Source organism: Oryx dammah, unplaced genomic scaffold (genome assembly GCF_014754425.2).
Source record: "Oryx dammah isolate SB20612 unplaced genomic scaffold, SCBI_Odam_1.1 HiC_scaffold_10, whole genome shotgun sequence".
Lineage (NCBI taxonomy): Eukaryota > Metazoa > Chordata > Mammalia > Artiodactyla > Bovidae > Oryx > Oryx dammah.
In genome coordinates this window covers 9,028,384-9,051,775 of record NW_024070194.1, presented here as the reverse complement: position 1 = coordinate 9,051,775, position 23,392 = coordinate 9,028,384, and the positions used below count along the sequence as shown (strand labels likewise).

The 23,392-nt window shown below is 44.7% G+C and overlaps 1 protein-coding gene across 1 annotated transcript; it reads right to left on the bottom strand.

The window, feature by feature from the left end:
* Nucleotides 1-17,874: 17,874 nt before the first annotated feature.
* On the bottom strand, nucleotides 17,875-22,082 carry LOC120869530 (WAP four-disulfide core domain protein 6A-like). The gene is made up of 4 exons (XM_040248912.1): nucleotides 21,959-22,082; nucleotides 20,595-20,726; nucleotides 18,839-19,006; nucleotides 17,875-18,171 (listed from the first exon to the last, which is right to left on the bottom strand). The coding sequence occupies exons 1-4, from the start codon at nucleotides 22,077-22,079 to the stop codon at nucleotides 18,149-18,151; spliced, it is 444 nt and encodes a 147-aa protein (XP_040104846.1). The 5' UTR covers nucleotides 22,080-22,082; the 3' UTR covers nucleotides 17,875-18,148.
* Nucleotides 22,083-23,392: the final 1,310 nt, after the last annotated feature.

Sequence of the window (23,392 nt, the reverse complement as noted above, 5' to 3'; positions counted from 1 at the left end):
TCTTAATCCCCACAGTATATTAATATTTGTATGTATGTGTATATTTTAAAAATAAAGTCTTGAGATTTTAAACATTTTGGCAATATTTGTAGAACTTCAGGAACAGAGGTGGGTAATTTAAAGACACACCAAACTCTCTTGCACTGTTGATGGGAATGTAAGTTGATACAGCCACTATGGGAGACAGTATGGAAAGTCCTTTAAAAACTAGGAATAAAACTACCATACAACCTAGCAATCCGATTTCTCAGCATACACCCTGAGGAAACCAAAATTGAAAAAGACACATGTACCCCAGTGTTCAGTGCAGCACTATTTACAATAGCTAGGACGTGGAAGCAACATAGACATGCATCAAGAGATGAATGGAAAAGAAGCTGTGGTACATGTATCTGTGGAATGTTACTCAGTCATAAAAAGGAAAGCATTTGAGTCAGTTCTAATGAGGTGAATGAATCTAGAGCTTATTATACAGAGTGAAATAATTCAGAAAGATAAAGACAAATATCGTATATTAACATGTATATATGGAATCTAGAAAGATGGTACTGATGAATCTGTATGCAGAGCAGCAATGGAGACGCAGACATAGAAAACAGCCTTATGGACAGGGGTACGGGGGAGGAAGAAGAGAGGGGGATGGATGGAGAGAGTAGCATGGAAACATGTATACCAGATGTAAACTAGATAGCCAATGGGAATTTGCTATATGACTCAGGAAACTCAAACGGGGGCTTTGTAACAACCTAGAGGAGGGGGAAGGGGTGGGAAGTGGGAGGGAGGTTCAAGAGGGAGGAGACATATGTATACCTATGGCTGATTCATTTTGATTCACAGCAGAAACCAATGCAATATTGTAAAGCAACTATCCTCTAATTAAAAATAAATAAATTTTTTAAAAAATAAAGAACACACCAAGGGGACTTCCCTGGAGTTCCAGTGGCTAAGATTGTGGCTCCCAATTCAGGGGGCCCGATTTCTATTCTTAGTCAGAGAACTAAGTCCCACATGTCAAAACTAAAACTTGGTGAAGCCTAATTCATTAATTAATTTTTTTTTAAAAAAGGAGCATGGCAGAGAGAAGGAGGTAAAGGAATGCACTTCTCATTCACAAAAATAGCTTCTGTTGCCCTAGAACCAGCCTGGCTCCGGGAAGGGCGGACTTCTTATTAGAAAATCAGGTTTCTTGTAGGTTTCTTCACATTCTGTTTTCTTCTAAAAAGTTGTTGCCATTACCATAACAACCTCCAAAATTAAAAGACTCACATTCAGAAGTTTTCCAGTTGTAAAACCTGCACCGAGTCCATTCTGCACAGGGGCTAGTGTTTATAGGATATTTGCAAACATTTGCGACGCCCATTCTGACTAAAGAGAGCAAGTGGTTGAGAGAGGCTCCTTATTTCCATTTGCAGAGGCGGGTGGGGGCAGGGAATGACCCTGGCCACAAGCGCCGGGCTGTGTGTAATAGCTGAGCTCTGTGTTTCTTCCCACTCAACCCACCTGGTCCACCTAGCCCCTTCTCCATCTACACAGCAGTTGAGATTTTCATTTCTGGGAGTAGCCTGATGTGGTGAAAACCCGAGACTTGAGACTTCCACTCAAGCAGCTGCACGTCCTAACCCTGCCACTTACTGTTAATACCTCGTGACATTGTATCAACTTAGTGTCTTCAAATTGCCATCTCTTCACTTGTAAAATTAGGGGGCTTAACTCCACCATCTCTGAGCATCCTTCCAGGTCTGATTTTCTAGGATTTGATGAGGAAGATCTCTCAGGTGTTCACCCCCATCTCACTGTCTTTCCAGAAAAGATATCTGATCGTAAGAGAAGGACCAACTGGAATCTGAGAGCAGGGTTGAACTTGACCCAATCATTTCCTAGCTTGGATAAGTCACCTTTCTCTTTGACACTCAAGTATACAAATATATACTGTAAAATGGGTGTGTAGGCACATTTTGGGCTTCCCTGGTGACTGAGCGGTAAAGAACCCGCCTGCCAGTGCAGGAGACACAAGAGACGTGGGTTCAATCCTTGGGTCGGGAAGATCCCCTGGAGAAGAAAATGGCAACCCATTCCAGTATTCTTGCCTGGGAAATCCCATGGACTGAGGAGCCTGGCGGGCTACCAAGAGTAGCCAAAGAGTCAAACACAACTTAGCAACTAAAATAACAAAATAGGCACATTTTAGACTTACTGAAGATTGACAGATGACCAATGGGAAGCTTGATAAATAGAAAAGCATCAGTAAACCCTGAAAAGTGAAAGTTGTTCAGTCATGTCCGACTCTTTGCAACCCCATGGAATTCTCTAGGCCACAGTACTGGAGTGGGTAGTCTTTCCCTTCTCCAGGGGATCTTCCCAACCCAGGGATCGAACCCAGGTCTCCCACATTGCAGGTGGATTCTTTACCAACTGAGCTATCAGGGAAGCTGCTCTCAATCACTCTTTTCCTTCCTTGACCAAGAAGACTCTGAAAACAGGGACCTCATAATACTCTTTTCTGCAGGCTACACACCTAACACACACCTGGCTCTGAGTTCTCAGTAAATATTTGTTAATGGGGTTCTGGTGGGGAGGGAACAACCATGAATCTAAGGCAATATTACAAGTTTCTTATAAAAAAAAAAGAAAACATAAAACTCCTTTTATGTTAAAAAAGCATAAATTTCCTTTTATGTTCCTTGTAAGTGAACAACTTTATCCTTGCAATTACTCTTCAAGGTAGATATCGGGACTTTCAACTTTACATGAAAAAATTAAAAGTCAAAGAGGTGAAGTGTCTTTCCTAATGGCATGCTAGAAAGTGTTAGTCCAAGACTTTGTGTTGCTGCCCCCCCCCACACACACACCCATCCTATTCCCAGGCTATTCTTGGAGCTCCCATGTTTTCTATACTAACCTTGCCCTTGGCAGGAGTCGAAGAGCTGGAGAAGTAAGAGAGAGACCCGGATCTGCATGGTTGCCTCCTAGTCAGCAGCCCAGCCTGGGGTTGGCATTTTAGAGAGAAAGGTGACCAAGGAGGAGGAGTCTGATCCCACATCCAAATCATTCATCCCTAACTTCTGCAGTTCAGAAGGCTAGTCTACCCTTGGAACAGAGTGTCCATCCAAAGCATAGTTCTGCCTTTCTCCTTTGACCTTACCTGATCTGAATTTATCAAAGGCTGCTTTACTATACTTCATGGTGCAAGCCCCTTAAACAATTAATAAAACAACAGCTACCATTCGTTGAGTGCCTTTACCTTTCCAAGCACCCTATAAAATACTCTTCATTCATTAGCTCCCTTGAGCCCACACAAGATCCCAGCAAGGCTTCTTGTTGTTTAGTCACTAAGTCATGTCCAGCTCTTTTTGGGACTCCATAGACTATAGCCCACCAAGCACCTTCTGTTCATAGGACTTCCCAGGCAAGAATACTGGAATGGGTTGCCATTTCCTTCTCCAAGGGATCTTCCTGACCCAGGGACTGAACCCTAGCTTCCCTGGTAGCTCAGCTGGTAAAGAATCTGTCTGCAATGCAAGAGACCCCAGGTGGATTCCTGGGTCAGGAAGATCCCCTGCAGAAGGGCTAGGCTACCCACTGCAATATTCTTGGGCTTCCCTTGTGGCTCAGCTGGTAAAGAACGTGCCTGCAATGCAAGAGACCCTGGTTGGATTCCTGGGTTGGGAAGATCCCATGGAGAAGGGAACAGCTACCCATTCCAGTATTCTTGCCTGGAGAATTCCATGGACTGTATAGTCCATGGGGTCACAAAGAGTCGGACATGACTGAGAGACTTTCAGTTTCACTGTCTCCTGCATTGGCAGGCAGATTCTTTACTACTGAGCCATCAGAAAGCCAAAGGATACCTTATGTTCTTGCAAAATCCTATATGCAAATGTTTGTGAGGGGTTTATTCTGAAGGAGATCAGCCCTGGGATTTCTTTGGAGGGAATGATGCTGAAGCTGAAACTCCAGTACTTTGACCACCTCATGTGAAGAGCTGACTCATTGGAAAAGACTCTGATGCTGGGAGGGATTGGAGGCAGGAGGAGAAGGGGACGACAGAGGATGAGATGGCTGGATGGCATCACTGACTCGATGGATGTGAGTCTGAGTGAACTCCGGGAGTTGGTGAAGGACAGGGAGGCCTGGGGTGCTGCGATTCATGGGGTCACAAAGAGTTGGACAAGACTGAGCGACTGAGCAACTGAAATGACTGAACTGACTGACTATTCATAATTCCTCCGAACTGGAAATGAGAGTGCCAGCTGGATCAGCACCACACTTGGTCTCTATAGAAACTTGTTACCCATCTTTACACATTAGTGGGAACTCTTCCTTCCTTCTCTTTAAATTCCCTGAAGCCATGATCCTCATTCATTGGCATTGCTTCTCGCAACTATAGTTCACATAGTGACTGGTCAACCATCTCATCATCTTCGAGCTTCACTGAATTCCCTTGAAGGCTTCACGAAAGCCTGCATTTCCGCATCTCTATGGGTGCATCCTCTTTTGCACCTTGGTAGCTCTAGCAGCATTATTCCTGGTATCTCTTTTCTTAGCTCTCTTAGGTGGTCAAATCAGTTCATCAGAAACCAAAATAATGGCAGAAGGAGGCTCCCAGAAAGTAAACAGACATTCCATTCAAACAAAGGAAAGGCAGGATTGCCTACAGGCTCCCTCGGCTGAGAGCTTTACGACAATGTTCCCTCTTCTAGAGTGAGAATTGGCCTCTAAATTCGGAAAAGCAGTTTTTAGGAATTTCCCGCTAGTCCGGTGGTTAGGACTCCAGATCTTCTCTGCCATGGGCCCAGTTTCCATCTCGGGTCAGGTCCCAAAAGCTACAAAAGAAAAATGTTTTTCAGAAAAGTTTCTGCTTTCCCAAAAAAGCAGTTTTCATCTGGGGAGGGGATAATTCTGTCCTCCAGGGACAATATCTAGAGATGTTTTTGAGTGACACAGCTTAGGGGCGAGGGGCAGCTGGTAAAGGCCACGGATGCTGCTAAACATTCTACAAGACATAGGACAGCCTCAACATAAAGAATCATCTGCCCTCAAATGCCAAATATTGCTGAGGTTAAGCAACCTGCATAAAAGTTATGGATATAAACACTTCCCGACCAGAGATCTAACCCGGGGCCCCCTTGACAGTGAAGGTGCAGAGTCCTAACCCCTGGACCTTACGCTGGCAGCATGATATGGATTCCACCAAGTAAACGCAGTGCTTGATGAGCTGAGTCTGTACTTACCAACTGAACAAGCCTTGTCGGTGGGTGTGGGAGGCACTGACCTTTCCAAACTCTATACCCGGTTGCCCTGGGCGATCTCTGACGATGACTCAGTGACTCGGCCTTTCTTCAGGTGACTGATGACTATAATTCCAGAAGCTGTAGGGCTAGTGCAAGATTTATTAAAAGCTCATTGAAGAAGCTAGCAGGAAGTTCCTGCTAGTTACTAGTACTTATACTCATCAAAGTCTTACTAATCAACTACACTTCAATAAAAATAAGAAAATTGATTGATTATTTCTGATGACATAATAAATCTTTATATTAATTTCCTATCATTTCAGGATTACCTATATAGTTTCAATGATCTCTACAACTATTTTGAATAAATATTTGGTACTGTCTATCTTTATCAAAAAAAAGTGACCTTTACTAACCCCATGTCAACCATATATACATGTTTGTGTGTGTGTGTGTGTCTGTGTGTGTGTGTACACATATATAAAGAATTAATTAAATTACTATTGATTGAGACCTGATGCTTTTGGGTAGTATAGGGACTTCTGCTGTTGTTTAATTACTAAGTCATGTCCGACTCTTTTGTGAACCCGTGGACTGTAGCTTGCCAGGATCCTCTGTCCATGGGATTTCCCAAGAAAGAAAACTGGAGTGGGTTGTCATATCCTTCTCCCAGGGTATGGATATTCCTGACCCAGGGAGCAAACCTACATCTCCTGCACTGATTCTTTATACCACTGAGCCACCAGGGAAGTCCAGCGTAGGGATAGGGGAAGTAAATAAGAGTGGAATATTGGAAAAGTAAAATCTCCCCATTCAGACTTAAACCTCCATGTAAACTTTATCTTTTCTAGAAGGGGGAAGGAGACCAACATCACCTGAGTACCGGCTACGCATCAGGGAATTTTCTGCTTTGACTCTTCATGTTCTCATGAAAAGACCTTGCGACAGATACTATTATCATCCCAAGATAATGAACACAACAGAGAAATGAATACTTGGAGAGACGACTTGCTTGTACATATAACAAATACGTTTACCACACACACACACATACCAGGAGATTTTATTTTTGTTTTCACCTTATTTATCTTCAAAATAAATATCCAGATGGGGAAAATAAGCTTGATTACTTTAAAAGCAGAGTCAATTTATTTTTTATAATTGATTATATTTTTTTAAATTTTTGATTGTGTTGGGTCTTCATTGCTGTGCAAGCTTTTCTGTAGTTGTGGAAAGTGGGGGCTACTCTCTAACTGTGGTGCATAGGCATCTCTTATTTCAGAGCACTGGCTCTCTGGCACACAGGCTTAGCAGTTGGGGTCCCAAGCTTAGTTGCTCTGTGGCATGTGGGATCCTTCAGGACCAAGCCAAACTTGTGTCCCCTGCAATGGGCAGGTGGATTCTCATCCACTGTGCCACCAGGGAAGTCAATTTATGTCTTCAGAAAGATAAGTGAAAATTTTAGCAGGGGATAATTTTTAGCATTCCATGCCAAATAGCTTGCATATGGATAGGGTCTTCAGTGGACGGAAGAAAATGTCCCTAAAACTCAGGAGGTTGAAATTCTCCCTGAGACACAGTGAATTCGCACAGCTCCAGACTGACCATTTTCCTGGGAGTTGTTACTCTATACAATTTGCCTCTGAGTGGTTGATACTGTGAAGCAATGCCTGCATTTCATACTAGTCCTTTTTTGATGAAATATCTGCAACATACCAGGGAGTATGCTATGCCCCTCACATAAATCATCTTGTGTGACCTTCACAAAAACTCTGTGGCACAGATTTTATCATTTTGCATTTTTCACAAATGAGGAAACCATGACCCACAGACATTGTGAGACATGCCCAAGTTTATTTAGTTCATAATTGATCAATCTGGGGTTTAACTTATGTTTCTCTGACCCAAGCCTTTGTTAAACCATTATACTGTGTCATTCTACCACTATCCTGCCAAGGACCTCTGTCCTTCAGAAAGGACATTCCCTTCCATCATTTTCATACCCTAGAAAGACCATCAATTCTCCATGAACTCAATGCCTATCCACTTCAGGGCTTTATTCTTTGGGAAATGAAGTCATGGAGTAGAGGAACTCATAGAGTCATGTTTGCGGTGGCAGAGAGATCTTAGAGATCCTGAGTTTAGGATGTACATAGGATTGTGTGTACATCTATTGACCTAACTCTGATAAAATTTGAGTCAGTTATAGTGAGGTGGATGAACCTCAGTTCAGTTCAGTTCAGTTCAGTCACTCAGTCGTCTCCGACTCTTTGCAACCCCATGAACTGCAGCACGCCAGGCCTCCCTGTCCATCACCATCACACAGAGTTCACTCAGACTCACATCCATCGAGTCAGTGATGCCATCCAGCCATCTCATCCTCTGTCATCCCCTTCTCCTCCTGCCCCCATCCCTCCCAGCATCAGAGTCTTTTCCAATGAGTCAACTCTTCACATGAGGTGGCCAAAGTACTGGAGTTTCAGCTTCAGCATCATTCTCTCCAAAGAAATCCCAGGGCTGATCTCCTTCAGAATGGACTGGTTGGATCTCCTTGCAGTCCAAGGGACTCTCAAGAGTCTTCTCCAACACCACAGTTCAAAAGCATCAATTCTTTGGCACTCAGCTTTCTTCACAGTCCAACTCTCACATCCATATGTGACCACTGGAAAAACCATAGCCTTGACTAGATGGACCTTTGTTGGCAAAGTAATGTCTCTGCTTTTCAATATGCTATCTAGGTTGGTCATAACTTTTCTTCCAAGGAGTAAGCCTCTTTTAATTTCATGGCTGCAGTCACCATCTACAGTGATTTTGGAGCCCAAAAATATAAAGTCTGACACTGTTTCCACTGCTTCCCCATCTACTTCCCATGAAGTGATGGGACCAGATGCCATGATCTTTGTTTTCTGAATGTTGAGCTTTAAGCCAACTTTTTCACTCTCCACTTTCACTTTCATCAAGAGGCTTTTTAGTTCCTCTTCACTTTCTGTCATAAGGGTGGTGTCATCTGCATATCTGAGGAGAAATATTGATATTTCTCCCGGCAATCTTGATTCCAGCTTGTGCTTCTTCCAGCCCAGCGTTTCTCATGATGTACTCTGCATAGAAGTTAAATAAGCAAGGTGACAATATACAGCCTTGATGTACTCCTTTTCCTATTTGGAACCAGTCTGTTGTTCCATGTCCAGTTCGAACTGTTGCTTCCTGACCTGCATATAGGTTTCTCAAGAGGCAGGTCAGGTGGTCTGGTGTTCCCATCTCTTGAAGAATTTTCCACAGTTTATTGTGATCCACACAGTCAAAGGCTTTGGCATAGTCAATAAAGCAGAAATAGATGTTTTTCTGGAACTCTCTTGCTTTTACCATGATCCAGCAGATGTTGGCAATTTGATCTCTGGTTCCTCTGCCTTTTCTAAAACCAGCTTGAACATCAGGGAGTTCACGGTTCGCATATTGCTGAAGCCTGGCTTGGAGAATTTTGACAAATAGGCCTACAGACATAGAAAATAAATGTATGGTTACCAAAGGGGAAAGGGCAGGGAGGGATGAATTAAGAGGTTGGGATCAACACACATTCACTACAATACATAAAATAGATAACCAACAAGGACCTATTGTATAGCACATGTAACTATACTCAATATGTTGTAATAACCTGTAAGGGAAAAGAATCTTAAAAAGAATATATGTATTCTATATATGTATAATATATATGTAATATATAATAATATGTGTATATATTAATCATTTTGCCGTACACCTGAAACTGACACAACATTGCAAATCAAACATAAGTGCATGCTAAGTCACTTCAGTAGTGTCCAACTCTTTGCAACCCTATGCCTATTGCCCGCCAGGCTCCTCTGCTGTGGGGATTCTCCAGGCAAGAATACTGGAGTGGGTTGACATGCCCTCCCCCAAGGGATCTTCCCAACCCAGGGATCGAAGCTGAGTCTCTTCTATCTCCTGCATTGGCAGATGGGTTCTTTACCACTAGTGCCACTTGGGAAACCCCAAAGTGTCAGTCACTTAGTCGTGCCCAACTCTTTGAGCCCCCATAGACTGTATAGCTCTCCAGGCTCCTCCATTCATGGAATTCTCCAGGCAAGAACACTGAAGTGGGTATCCATTCCCTTCTCCAGGGGATCTTCCTGACCCAGGGTTCAAACCTAGGTCTCCTGCATTGCAGGCAGATTCTTTACCATCTGAGCCACCAAGGAAACCCAAATCAACTATAGTTCAATTTTTTAAAATATATAGCTTCATACCATGATAAGGGCCATCACAGAGAAGTATAGGATGCCTGAAGACTCAGAGGAAGAGGAAGCCGTATAATGTGGACCAGCTTACATGGATGCTTTGGGATGGGAAGGAGATCTGCGCATTTGAGAAACTGAAATAAGACCAGTAAGGCTATAGCTCAGGGAATGAGGGAGAGAGGAGCCTGACTCGACCAGGTTCAGCAATGGATTAGCTTTGGGTAGGGGGTTGAGGGAAAGAGAGGGAGCCTCTCCAGCCATGAAAAATAAAGTTCACTGAAGCTTAGCCTTCGTCAGATGTCCTCTTTTCACTTTCTCAGTGATCTTGAAAGAACACTGAGTAAGTCCGTCTTCATTTTGCTTGATGAATTAATATGCCAAAAGTAGGTGGTAAGGAGAAAAAGGGAGGGAAAGTTGTGCAAAAGATAAATATGATGAAACAGGTATGAGATGTTCTCCACTGGACAATACTTGTCAGGAATGGCAGACCAAGTAGGAAGAATCTTTAGTGTCAAAATTAATAGCAGAAGGAATGCAGAAGTATAAATATGATGAATTAGAAATGATATGCTCTGCATTTTATAATATTTATCAGGAATTGTGATATTAAATGGAGAAAGTGTTAGGCCAGTAGTTCCAAACTTGTAACATATCAGAATTACCTTGGGATCTTTCTTTTAAGTTTGTTTTTTGTTTGTTCGTTTTGTTTGGAAAAGTCTAGAATCTCTGAGTTCTTAACGTACTAATGTTGGTGAGCCACTGCCTTAGATATGTGGCTTAAAAAAGGAAAAAAAAAAAAAAAAAAACCCTTGACCTACTCAAAGGCAGATAAGGTATTTAAAAGGTATTAAAAATGTTTGTTCATCTTCTTGACAGAGCCTGGTGAAGTTGTGTCTGGGATGTCTTAGAGCAGCTCAGATGTCAGTACTTGTGGATACTGAAGTATACATCCTGTTGATTGAGAGTGAAAACTGCCCTCCAAACCCAAAGCCCAGGTCTTGATGACAGTTATAAGGGCTCAGTTCTCCCCTCCCAATATGATACTGCATTGGGGTGCAGCTCACCTAACAAGAGGCGGAGGTAGGACAAGGGTTCGGAGCCCCAGGCCTCCCTGGAAGCTGTGTGGTCTACAGGGTTTTACTGGACCTCCTGTTGCTCTGCCAGGCCCACTCTTCCCCCATCACTACCTCTATTGATATCGCTTTGAACCTCAATAGGAGTGGGAAGGATTCGAGCTAAGACAGTTCCCCAGGTAAGTCTACACAGGAAGGTCCTTTGTCTTTTCCCAATGGTGCAGGCGTGGTAATACCAGGGCCCAGAGAGAACAGCAACTTATTCACTGTCACATAGTTCAAGGGCTGGGGCCAGCATTAGAGACCAGTTCCCTAAGCCCAAAGCTCTTTCTACTATTCATGGAAGTAGTCTCGCTTTACCCTGCTATTTTGAGGAGAATATTCTTCCTGATTTCCACTCAAGCCCCAGTTCTTTCATCATATCCATATACTTGCAATGAGAAAGTAAGAGATTAAATGACCTCAGTGTTACTCACTTCTGGGTATTCATGCTCTAAAGGACACCCATTCCAAAGAAAAACCTAACCCAAAGGAATATGGGACCCATAGCATAACGACAAACTTCAGGAACCGGTTGTGGAAGGACTTCATTGGACCACATCACGTTAGGCTGACAAGCTTGTTGTGAGAAGAAAAGTCCTCTGTGCTCATTGAGATTTCCAGGTGGTGCTAGTGGTAAAGAATCTGCCTGCCAATGCAGGAAATGAAAGAGACTCAAGTTACATTCCTGGGTTGGGAAGATCCCCTGGAGAACCCACTTGAGTATTCTCGCCTATAAAATTCCATAGACAGAGGAACCTGGCGGGCTTCAGTCCATGGAGTCACAAAGAGTTGGACACAACTGAGTGATTGAGCCCTATGCTTGTTGGGACTTCTAGACTCTTCCAGGTGCCATCCTCATATATCAGTCAGGGTCTCCAAATGCAATCTGGGTTATTTTAAACATAATGGAAATCTATTTTTCAAATTCTGGGTGGTTCGCAGGATGCCCAACAGGACAGGAAAATAAGATTAGGGGAATGGATGGGAACAGGGAAGGTGACAAAGCCAGGGCCACAAGCAACAGAGCCCTGAACACTGGGGACCCATCTTGTACCAACACCTTTACCATCATGCCCACTGCCCCCCAGAAACAGGATGAGGCTCTCTGCTCTTGCTGCTGCCCTCAGAATGAATTCTCTCTCGTCCTTGCTTCTTGCTTCCTAGCTCCCAATTCAGTGTTTTAAGTGAGGTGTCTGATTGTCTGAACCCAAGACTAGTGCCTATTTACCAGCTGCAAGACAGGCTGGGGGAGAGAGTACACTAGTAATAACCTCCTCTCTTCTAGCTCCAAGTCCATCCTTGCTCTGCTGGGGATGGGACTCTTTACAAACGAAGTTTTCCCTTACTCTTTTGCCAGTTTGCCTTCAGTTAGACTCTGTGAATGGGAGACTCTAAAAGAAAACTAACAGATGAGATGAAGGGAGAAGATTTTCTTCCTTTTTCTGTCTCCCATCAGCATCTTTCCAGCAGCAGAAAAGAATTAGAGCTCCACTCTCTAAATCACTTTTCAAGCCAGATACATTTGCACCTCCTTGGAAATACCAGCACCAGCTGGCTCTGCCTGCCGACACAGTAGATCAAGTACCATTGGAGCCAGCTTCCCCTCATTTCAGAGGGTCGAATACCAGCCGCAGGGCATTTTAGAAGATTGAGTGCCCACCACACAGCCCCCAGCTCTGTCCTTCCAAAAGTGTGAGCCCCAGCTGTGTCTGGGCCCCTTCTATGAACTCCTAGGTCTGATAACCCCAAATCTTTCATTCTCCCAAATCTAGGAGTGATGGATGCCTCAGCCCCTCCTCCTTTTGGCCTTTCATCCTCCCAATACTCATGTAACCAATTCATATTTTTTAATTCTCTGTGTTTGAAATACAAAATATGGTGGTTTCAGTGTCCTTTAATGAACCCTGACTAATAAAGTGTCTGACCCTCTCAGCTTTTACATTGGAATGCTGGTTTTACCTCATTCCAAGACTCCCCTGGATAGGGAATTCTTCATCTGTAGGATTCATCTGTAGGGATGAGATTAAGATGCTGAATATTAAAAAAAATGACAAATAACCATTATGTCCACCCTGATTTTCCATTAGGCTGTGGGATCTGACAACACCTTGTGGTAGTCGTTCAGTTGTACCCAACTCTTCGCGACCCCATGGACTATGGCTTGCCAGGCTCCTCTGTCGATGGAATTCTCCAGGCAAGAATACTGGAGTGGGTAGCCATTCCCTTCTCCAGGGGATCTTCCCGACCCAGGAATTGAACCTAAATCTCCTGCACTGCAGGCAGACTGTACAGTTTGAGCCACCGAGCAACACCTTTCTACCCTTCAAACCTGGATTTTAGATCCAGATGTGTTATTGATTTGCTGTATGCCTTTGGACAAGTCTGCTTCCTGCTAGAAGCTTCTATTTGTACATGTGTTTTTTAAAAAAAAAGAGTGGAGAGTTATTGGTCTGTGATAACTCTCTAGTCTCCTTTACCTGCTCATTCCCAGAGGTTCCAAGCCATCCACAGCTTCCTCTGGGCATTTTTGGCTCCAGTGGCAGTTTTGAAAAGAGAAGGAGAAGGGAGATAAGGGGTCCTGGGTCTGCCTGCCACCACAAGTAACACCTAAAAATCCTACTCAAGGTATCCTCTTGAGTCGGGTTCTAAGGGGCAGAGTAATGAGCAAACAGTTGACAACAAGGAGACACAGCATCCTCCATATAAGGACCTATGCTCACCCTTGAGGGCTCTGCACAGGAGTGAATGAGCGCAGAGTGCAGACACTGTCATCCACAGAGCACACTAGGCCATTTACAAGGACCTCTGTGGTCCAGAGGTCCACAAGTTGGAACAGAACGATTCTTCTGTTCCAATCCCTCATGCATGTAAATTTCAATCAAGAACTGAGAGGTACCAATGGGATGCACAAGCATCAGTTGCTTATCGGATTTGGCAGGGTTCCTGAGCTTCCATATTTTCTCAACTTTAGAAATACTCTTAGAATATTAGTCCACCACTTTCATCTAACAGATGGGAAACTGAGATTCTGAGAGGAGTACCTCTCCATCCTACCCTGTCCCAACCGGGCCATACATTCAATGAGGGGCAAAGTTGAGACTCATATTTCAACGTCTTATTCCCAGAGAAGTGCTCTCCCCATAGCATGCAGACCAATGATGACTTTTCGGTAATTTGGCCTGCATTACAAAGATGCACAGGACTGGAACAGGCTTCCCAGAACAGAGGTATAAAGACAAGAGCAATGTAAATGTGAGAGACACCACACACAAAAACCACTTGGCCAGGTGGGCACTCTGCCAAACTGCCAAATTAGCAGTGTTTTGGAGGTCTGCAGCCCAACCTTGCCTGATCCTCCCCAACTTTCAAAGATTCTAGTATTTTCTCCTAATGTCCTTCTGTACCAGGAGCAGGCACCAATAAATGTGTTAACCTCTATTTTTTTTTTTTTTCCTCACTGATGGATTGCCCCTTAAGTATCATTCCATCCACAGGTTCTGATAAAATCACTTAGATCTTGAAGATTCCTGGACTCTCCTTCTTAAGATGACAATTTCTTAGAGGACAATTTTCGGAGGACCCACACTTTAGACAAGTCCTCCCTACCCTAAGTGACCAGCCAGGCTCTTCTGTCCATGAGGAGTCTCCGGGCAAGAATACTGGAGTGTGTTGCCATGCCCTCCTCCAGATCTTCCAGACCCAGCGATCAAACCTGCATGCCCTGTGGCTCCTGCATTGGCAAACAAATTCTTTAACACTGAACTACCAGGGAAGCCCCATAAGTGACCCTAAGTGACCCTAATGTAGGTGTTTGCTCACATCAGTTTCAGAAATAGTCATAAATTTAAGCAGCCCTTTTTAAAGAGGGAGAAACTGAGAGTTGAGAAGATGATAGGTCTTACTTGACCAGTAAGTAAGACTCTCTTTAGAAGCTCTTGGTGCAAGTCAAAGCAAACAAGGCGTTTATTCAAAAGTGACATCCAAGATATGTGCTGTGGGGTTCCCTTCTCAAGACTTATGCCCTCTTATCTTGCCCTGTCTTTTGAGGACCCCTTTTTTCCTTCACCCAGGCTTCTCCATGTCTTTCCTCTTCCTCTCCTCTCCCCGCTTCCTGCTTCCATTCTATTCACTTCCTTATCTCATCTGTTCCAATTATCTACTACTTGCTGCAAATAAAATTTCCCCAGGGACTTCCCTGGTGGTCCAATAGTTAAGAGTCTGCCTTGCAATGCAGGGGACACAGATTCCATCCCTGGTCAGGAAACTAAGACCCCACAAGCCACGAAGCAGCTAAGCCCACGCACTACAATGGCTGAAGCCCATGGACTCCAGACTGTGCCAGTCACAACTAGAGAGTCCGGGGGCCACAACCAAGATCCCGCATGATGCAACCAAGACCCAGTGCAGCCAAATAAAGTATTTTTTTAAATTCCCCAAACTTCGTAGTTTAAAACAAACATTTTATTTTTTGTGGGTGAGGAAATGGGAAGGAATCAGCTGGGTGGTCCTCTTTTGGTGTCTTCTTGGAGTTGATGTTTGCTGGAGGCTCTGATGGGTTGGGGGCTCACTCATGTGGCTAGAGACTGATGCTGCTCCTTAGGCAGAGCTTCTCTGGGGCTGTGGACCAGAGCACCTATAGGGGCCTCTTTAGCATGATCATCTCAGTGTAGTTGGTCCCCTCCCTCTCCGTGGCAGATGCATGAGCCCTTTCCAAGATGGAGCTACCCTCTATTAAGCCTCAAGCCTTAGGACCCCTCACTTGAACAGACCCCTTGTAAGACTCTGAGAGTGGCCCAGGTAGTACGCTCTGTATCATCTCTGAAAGCAAGATCTTTTAACCAACCAGCCTACTTGCTCTTTCCACTCCATCTTCCCCTCTCCTGTGTCCAGTGATATTTAAATTGCTGCCAGCATTTATGGCATCCAGCTAAAAGGAAGCTGAGTTGGGGAAGTGACTGAGTTTGCAATTCGTGGGATATATTTAGATGTGTGCATGCTAAGTCGCTTCAGTCATGTCTGACTCTTTGAGACACTCTGGGCTGTAGCCCTCCAGGCTCCTCTGTCCATGGGATTTTCCAGACATGAATCCTGGAGTGGGTTGCCATGCCCTCCTCCAGGGGAGCTTCCCGACCCAGGGATCAAATCCCCATCTCTTATGTCTCTTGCATCGGCAGGCTGGTTCTTTACCACTAGCGCCACCTGGGAAGGCCCTCTATTTAAGTAGTCGTTCGTGTATGTATGACACATCTGTTTATTGTGTATCAGTTTTTTTCTGTTAGGTAGTTAGAATAGGAAAAAAGGAGTCCAAAGTGGCGGTGGCTAAAAGACAAGGAAGGGAAAAGTCCATGAAGATAGAACAAAGGAATGACCGAGGACCGGAGTGAGGACCTCAGGTAGAACAAACAGCACTCCTGCCAGCCCAGTTTACACAGGGCATGCCCAGGGGGAGGAGAAGAAAACACCGACAAAGAGGAGCCAAAGTGTCAGGGGTCTCTCTCTCACTCACTCGCTCGCTCGCTCTCTCTCCCCAGCTGTCTCGCTCTCTTCTCTTCGCGTCTTTTGGGTCAGCCTGCCTTCACACCTCGAGGATGTATTTTCCTTTTATTTTCTAAATAAAACTGAGCTGTAACATGGTGCTATGACATGGTCGGTCCGAGAGCTTTAACGTCCGTCGCTTCAAATTTTTGTTGTGATGAGACAGAACAGAGGAAATTACACACTCCCACGACATTTCTATGTATCATAAGTTGCTGCCATCTGTCTTGGTGCAAGAATGGTGCTAAGCAACATTTCTACCACCCACATGACACTAAGGAATGGGGCTAGAGGTTGCATTGTAATAAAATGTACAAAATGTACCTAGAAGGATGGGATAGTGGAGGAAAAACAAGGTTTAAAATGTATGGAGCAAGAAAAATCATTCTGCAAACAACTCTTCCAAATATCAGAAAAATAAATCTATAAAGAGAAAAAAATTAGTTCTTAAAGAAGCCTGTTCAGAGCAAGTTGTTTTTTTTTTAATTGGAGGATAATTACTTCACAATATTGCATTAGTTTGTTGCCAAAACCAGTATTCCAGAAACCAAGCACCATACTCAGAGAGTTGGAGAACTCAGGTCTATTACACTGGTGGGCCCAGAAAAGTTAACACTCCAAGGTCTGAGCTCCAAACAAAGGGATTGCAGAGTTTTTATAGACAGACTGTAGAGGGCAACACTAGCTGTTAATAGGCTGATTTAAACTAAGGGGTTTCGCGTGTGTGGGAACAGCAGTCAAGATGGGTAGGGGGATGCCTGACCTGGACAGGCATGATTAAGCAGGTTTGCAGGAGTTGGGCAATTGCAAAGAGCAGGATAAGGGTGAGTGAGATGAACTCCAGTTTCTAGTATTGCAATTCCCCACTTTCTGAAACTATGTGAGCGACATGATGTACAATTTGCAAGGGGCATCCTGAGTTACAGAGCCCGAGGGAGAAAGTGGTTACGTTAAATTTTAACTTCTCCTCTTCAGTTTCTGCCATACATCAACATGAATTAGCCACAAGTATACATATGTTCCTTCTCTCTTGAAACTCCCTTCCACATCCCATCCTAAGAACAGATGCTCTTTACTAGCAAAAATATACTTGATAATTCATTATGTACAATTTTAAATGCACCGTGCATTTTCTTCTTTTTTGATGGAATTATACAAGGAGAATTTATTAAAATTCCTGTATCTTTAGGGCACAAACCTGCAGGAGAACTACCACTATCACATATGGCTGTGTTATTTATGCACCCCCGCCATAATCAAAATAGAAAGACAGTCATCTTTTGATCAGCCACAGTAAATCAAAGACTGAATTATCTTTCCATAGACATTGACTTTTACAGAAATAACGTCCTACATTTTAAAAAATCGATAATTCATCTAAATGGATTTTGTGCAATTAGTAGTACTAGCTAGCTTTTCACACTTTGCAATTGGTGCAATTTCCTTTCTCACTTGAAATAATATTCACTTTTAAATTTAATGTGCATTCCTTTTTAAAGGAACTTCTGAGCTTTAGTCCAGACAAAACGTGGACCTGCTCTGTTTCCATTCTTAAGCAGATTTATGGCAATTGCACCAGGACAAAAATACCACCAGCCCTCTAGAGGATTTTCATACTCTCTGTCCCTCCGTTGGTGTCACTGGGAGATCCAATGACATGTTCTCTGCAGAGGGAACAGATGTGAATTATTCAGCCGCAGAGAACTCAGACCTCACAGAGCGCTTTATTGGGGGGGACTGGAGATTTCCAAAGGATAAATGGCGGCCCTGAAAGTTGAAGAAATAGGGTCACACACTGAGAAGGGATCAAAGAGCAAAGGGCATTATGTTTGAACAGTAGCTGAGCTGGAGGAAAGGATGTCAGCAAATCCTGGGGCTCCTCAAGGGAACCACCAAGGTCTTCGCAGCTGAGATTTGACTAGTGGAAGCCAACATGGAACGTCTGTCAGGCACACCTGGAGAGATCCCTGGAATAAGAGCCAAATCCTGGAGGTTGTTCCAGCTTTCTTTATCCCAGCCAGCTGACTGACTCTGCAAGACAGCAGGATGAAAAATGATGTCCTGGTGAGATGCTGGGGCCCTTCTCACCTTCAGGACCATAGCTTGCAATTAATGGAAGAAAGGAGATGGTATCATTTTTATATTATTTCACAGGGAGAGAAAACAGAAGTGGAGTGTCTTCAGGGGCTCATAGAGTGATCATGTGTTCTGATTTTTCCAATAGTCCCAGTGTATTCCTGTTGTTCCCAGTGTAATAATTAATGGCATCTCCTTTCACTCTTAAAAGTATCTTGGTTTGGTCAATAAAGCATGTGGTTGTCCTGGCTATAATCATCTTAAGAAAATAAAAAGAATCAGTGATGAGATTTGATAGAAGTTAAGGCCTGGAGCGACTGGCTGGTGCATGGTGCCCAGCTCTGGGTCAGTTCACTGGGCCTTCTTCTGACTTGATCTCAGCTACTTCACCACCTCTGCTTACTCTGTCTGTACCCACCATTCATTTCATATTCACCCACATCCCTTTGACCACTGCTTCCTTTCCCACCCTCTCTTTCCCAAAACATCCTCTACTTACCCTTCTGTGAGCTGCATTCTTACCTCTGGATCATAAGCCCCAAGACTGCCAGGCTTCTGGAAGGGACCAGTCAACACCAGGCCTCCCAGGGTGGCCCAGGTTAGCATGGAGACTGGGACTTACTTCTCCGGGGGCAGATAGCATGGCAGACACTTTCAGATTGGAAGTTGTTATTGTTCCCTTGGCAACCTCCATAGATAAATGAGGAGCAGGTTTCTTTTTGCTGATCATACCACCAGCGCACAAAGAAGGCGTTGCAGGGGCCAGGAACCTTTGGCAAAGTGCACACATCTGCAGGGAGATTGAGGGGCAGAACTGTTTGGATGTCTGCCTCACTAAGGAACATTCCAAGCACGTGCAAAGGCATGGGGTGGGAGGGCAACAGAATGCAAAGGCATGAAAATTTTAGCGCACGGCACAGAACTTATCTGCACGGATGCTTCAGGAATGTTTACAGTAAAAAATCCTGAACGGAAGCATTTACTGAGCAACTGTTTTGTGCACAGTCCTAGGAGGTACAAACAGAGTTCTTTAGAACCTCAGAGTCTGAAGCACGATGAACACACAGTTATTAAACGGTCAGGCACTGTTCTCAGTACTTGGCATATATTAACACATAGTCTTATGAGGTAGGTCCTCTTATCATCTTCATTTTTCAGATGAACAAACTGAGACTCAGAGCGGCTAAGTCACTTCCCTAAGGTCACATATAGACGGTAAGGGATTTGAATGTAGATAGTTTGTTGCTTTTAACTTTGAAGCCAGATCCTTTATTCCGACTGGCAAGGCCCTGCCTTGTCAGAGCTTTCTCTACCTACTCTAGCTTTATCGTTCTCATCTCTTACCATACTCATGCTCTTCTCTGCTCTCTGGGCTTCCTAGCTTGAGGATGGTGTCTTCTCACACAGGGCCTTTGCACATGCTGTTTCCTGTGCCAGAAACGTCTGCCTTCCATTTTTCCTACCTTCTATCCATCTTTCAGATCTTAAATCACGGATTCCAGTGTCCCCCCGGCTACACTGAACAAGTGGAGCCCATCATGGGCGTCAGGGCCACTAGTAAATGTTTGTTTAATGAATGAATAACCCTTGATGAACAAGGTCTTCTTTAGAGCTCAACGACATGGGCAGAGAGAAAAGAGTGTAGGAGATCAAAGATGTCTAGGAGAGGCATCCAGAATTTCTACAGACAGAGAGACCAGAAAAGAAGTTAGGAAATACAGATCATATACCTATTTTTTACAGCTCTCATGTCACCTGCCACCATGCTGGCATTTGATGAGACTTCAATAGCCACTTAGCATCTCAGACGATCACAAAATACTCACACCTTTCTTAGAAACAGGAAAACTAAGACCCTTAGAGGAAAAATTACATTACTCACATCACACACCTAAATAGAGGCAGAAATGAGATAAAACCCACTTCTGTCAACACCCCCCCGCAAGCCCAGCATTGACAGGGTTTGTGCCAAGTTGAAGATGCACCCTGGAGAAGGCAATGGCACCCCACTCCAGTACTCTTGCCCAGAAAATCCCATGGTGGAGGAGCCTGGTAGGCTGCAGTCCATGGGGTCGCTAAGAGTCAGACACGACTGAGCGACTTCACTTTCATGCATTGGAGAAGGCAATGGCAACCCACTCCAGTATTCTTGCCTGGAGACTCCAAGGGAAGGGGAGCCTGGTGGGCTGCTGTCTATGGGGTCGCACAGAGTCGGACGCGACGGAAGCGACTTAGCAGTAGCAGAAGATACACCCAGTCTCTTGGTCAGAGACCAGTCATCAGCAAACCCGGGGAGGAGAACGACAATACTAGAGCAAGTGGCAGAAAGTAGGGGTAGCGGGGAGGGTGTCAGGTAACACAGGGCATTGGTGAGTTACCTTTGTTGATATCTAAACATTTCTTTCCACAGCTAAACGGGCAACATTTCATCTTCTTTGGGCAATCTCTGCTGTTCGTACATATGTCTCTCTCTTGTATTTCACATCTTACCCTGTTTCGGGGACACTGCCCTGAGGAACAAAAGGATATACTCGTCTGGAACCTTGAAGGGGCTGGAGCCCTCCCTTCCCAGGACCAGGACACCATCACCAAAGGAGGGAAGCTGTTTTCACTTCACCTCTCACCTTCAGGGAGCTCAGAATTTCCCCAACGATACCCCCATTCCCAACCACATAACCGCACAACATCTGATCTCCAAACCCATCATCCATAAGGTTCCAGGGACAGAGATGCTTGTCCCAGGACTATTCTGGTCACTTGGCCTTTCCGTATTTGGATGTTCCCTGGCTGGGGGCAGTGGGGTTGCAGCTCTCAGTGGTTGCAAACTCCCTTTCTGGAATCAGGGCTTTTGAATTCTGTGCATCCCTCCGTTTGGCAGGAACTGTCCCTGAACCTTGATTTGCTTCATTTGCCAAGAGGGCTGTTTTGAGGATTCATGTGACAAACCTTGTAAAGCCATTGTCAAGCTGCCCGGGACATCATCAGCATCCCCACCCACCATCCCCATCCTCCTCCTGCTCATCATTATAACCAGTATTGATTAAGTGTTTACTGTGTGCCTGTTCTTTCCTCTTCAGTCCGCCTTACAGCTCTTCTGGGTAAGCTTTGTCACCACTCACATTGTGTAAAAGAGGAGGTGCTGTAAGCTTGCCACGCTCACACGGCTACCAGGGAGTGGAACAACATTAGGCCCCGCCATGTGTGGCTCCGCTGCTGTCTGAGGGCTCAGTTTCTCTCTGCTGCTAGTGGCAGGGGTCTTCATTATGTCAGCATTCCAGGGGACTTTCAAAGGCCCTTCTTTACCCCAAAGGCAAAGATCTCCTGTAGGTGCGGAGGTGGGGGTGGGGAAACTTTGGGGGGCTACAGTGAGAAGACCTAGAAGTTGATGAAGGTGGTGCTGGAGGCAGGGAGTGGCCTTTCTTATGGGGAATTTTCCCAAATTCCCTTAGTCTGTTTCATCCAAACCCTTCCAGGAAGAAGCCCTCTCATAATTATGGTGGGAAGTCAGTTGCCACAGGCTCTGGTTCCTGCATTCACCAAGGACATCTTAAGCAGGAGGAAAGGAGCTAAAAGGAGGTCTCCAGATATGGTTCTTCTTTCTCCCCTAGGATTCCAGACAGAGGTGTGGGAACACATTTCTCATCAGCAAAAATTTTTGTTCCTTCCCCCCAGCCAAGTTCCATTTCTCCACTAGGAAGACTGAGTCTTCAATTCTTGCTTTGATACTTACTTTGATACTTACTTAGAAAGAATGCCTCCACCAGCCCAGGTTCCTGGACACCCCCCAAGAGAATGAATAGTATCAGGATTGGCAAAACTCCGAGGAACCCCATTTCAGGAGGGACTCGCCTGGCTGGCAGCATCAAAACCAGGAACTCCTGCTCTGCAGCTTCTGCTACTGAACTTTGGCTGCCCCGGCCTAGCTTGACACTCCAGGAAACCACACATCACTGGAGCCAAGCCAGCCACACTCCCTCTTCTGGGGAACGACAAGCCCCGGAGGCCATCAGTGGGACTAGCTGACTCCCACAACGTCAACCCTTGCAGGAAAGAGCTCTTTGATGGGCAGCTCCCTGTTTTCATCTCATTGAGGCTCTCTGGCTTTCTGGTCAGCCAGGGAGAAGGACAAAGCTTGTCAGGGGCTTCTAGACCCCCTAGGCAGAAGGGCATATTTGATTTCAGGATCCTCTGTTTTCCAGGGGGAGTTTGGAGATCACGAGGATCCCAGTTCTCTTGTCCCTTTCTAATCTTACTCTTCTCCTGACGTATCTGTTATGGTCTGCTTATTTTTCTCACACTGCTTTTGTTTGTTTGTTTTTCCTTCTCTCAACATCTTTCTTTTATGCTGCCTATTATTTCTCTCTTTTTCTTTGCATTTCCCTCTGGGTCTCTTTCTCCCTGCCATTCATCTCTCTTCTGTCTTTCTCTTCCTTCTTTGGGGGCCACCACTTTTCGTTGTGTGTGTGTGCTCAGGCGTTCAGTTGCGTCCAATTCTTTGTGACCCTGTGGACTGTAACCCGCCAGGCTCCTCTGTCCATGGGATTTTCCAGGCAAGAATCCTGGAGTGGGTTGCCATTTCCTTCTCCAGGGGATTTTCCTGACTCAGAGATCAAAGATCCCTGCATCTCCTGCATTGATGGGTGGATTCTTTACCACAGCACCACCTAATTGGATAGGCATCACTGTTCTTTAATCATTGTCACAGAGTAAAGGTATTGTCATGGGTAGCATGTGGGGGAAGAAACAGGCTGATTTGAAAATGAACCAAATCTTCAGAGAGTGCCTGTTAAAGTTGTGGTGCTTTGAAAGCTGGAGAGGAGGTTATAGCTAACGGAGAGCTTCTATCACCTCTGAGTGTAATTTGGAATCAGTGATGGAGGTAGTGGTGGAGGGAGGAATAAATGTCAGTTATGACCTCATAGCTAGCTGCAGCAGTGGGGCCTGAAGAATGTTCTGTTGAACTTTCCAATTTAGCAGCATCCATAGGTCATATTCTTGGCTTGTCTCTGATTTTACCTGCCGCTGTAGGAGACAGTGCTAGTTTGTTATTTTTCTTCCTAATCCATGTCTTAAACTGGGGTGGAATTCACATTACATAAAATTAAGAATTTTAAAGTAACAGTGCAGTAGCTTTTCAGTACCTTCGTAATATCACACAACTTTCACCTTTATTAAT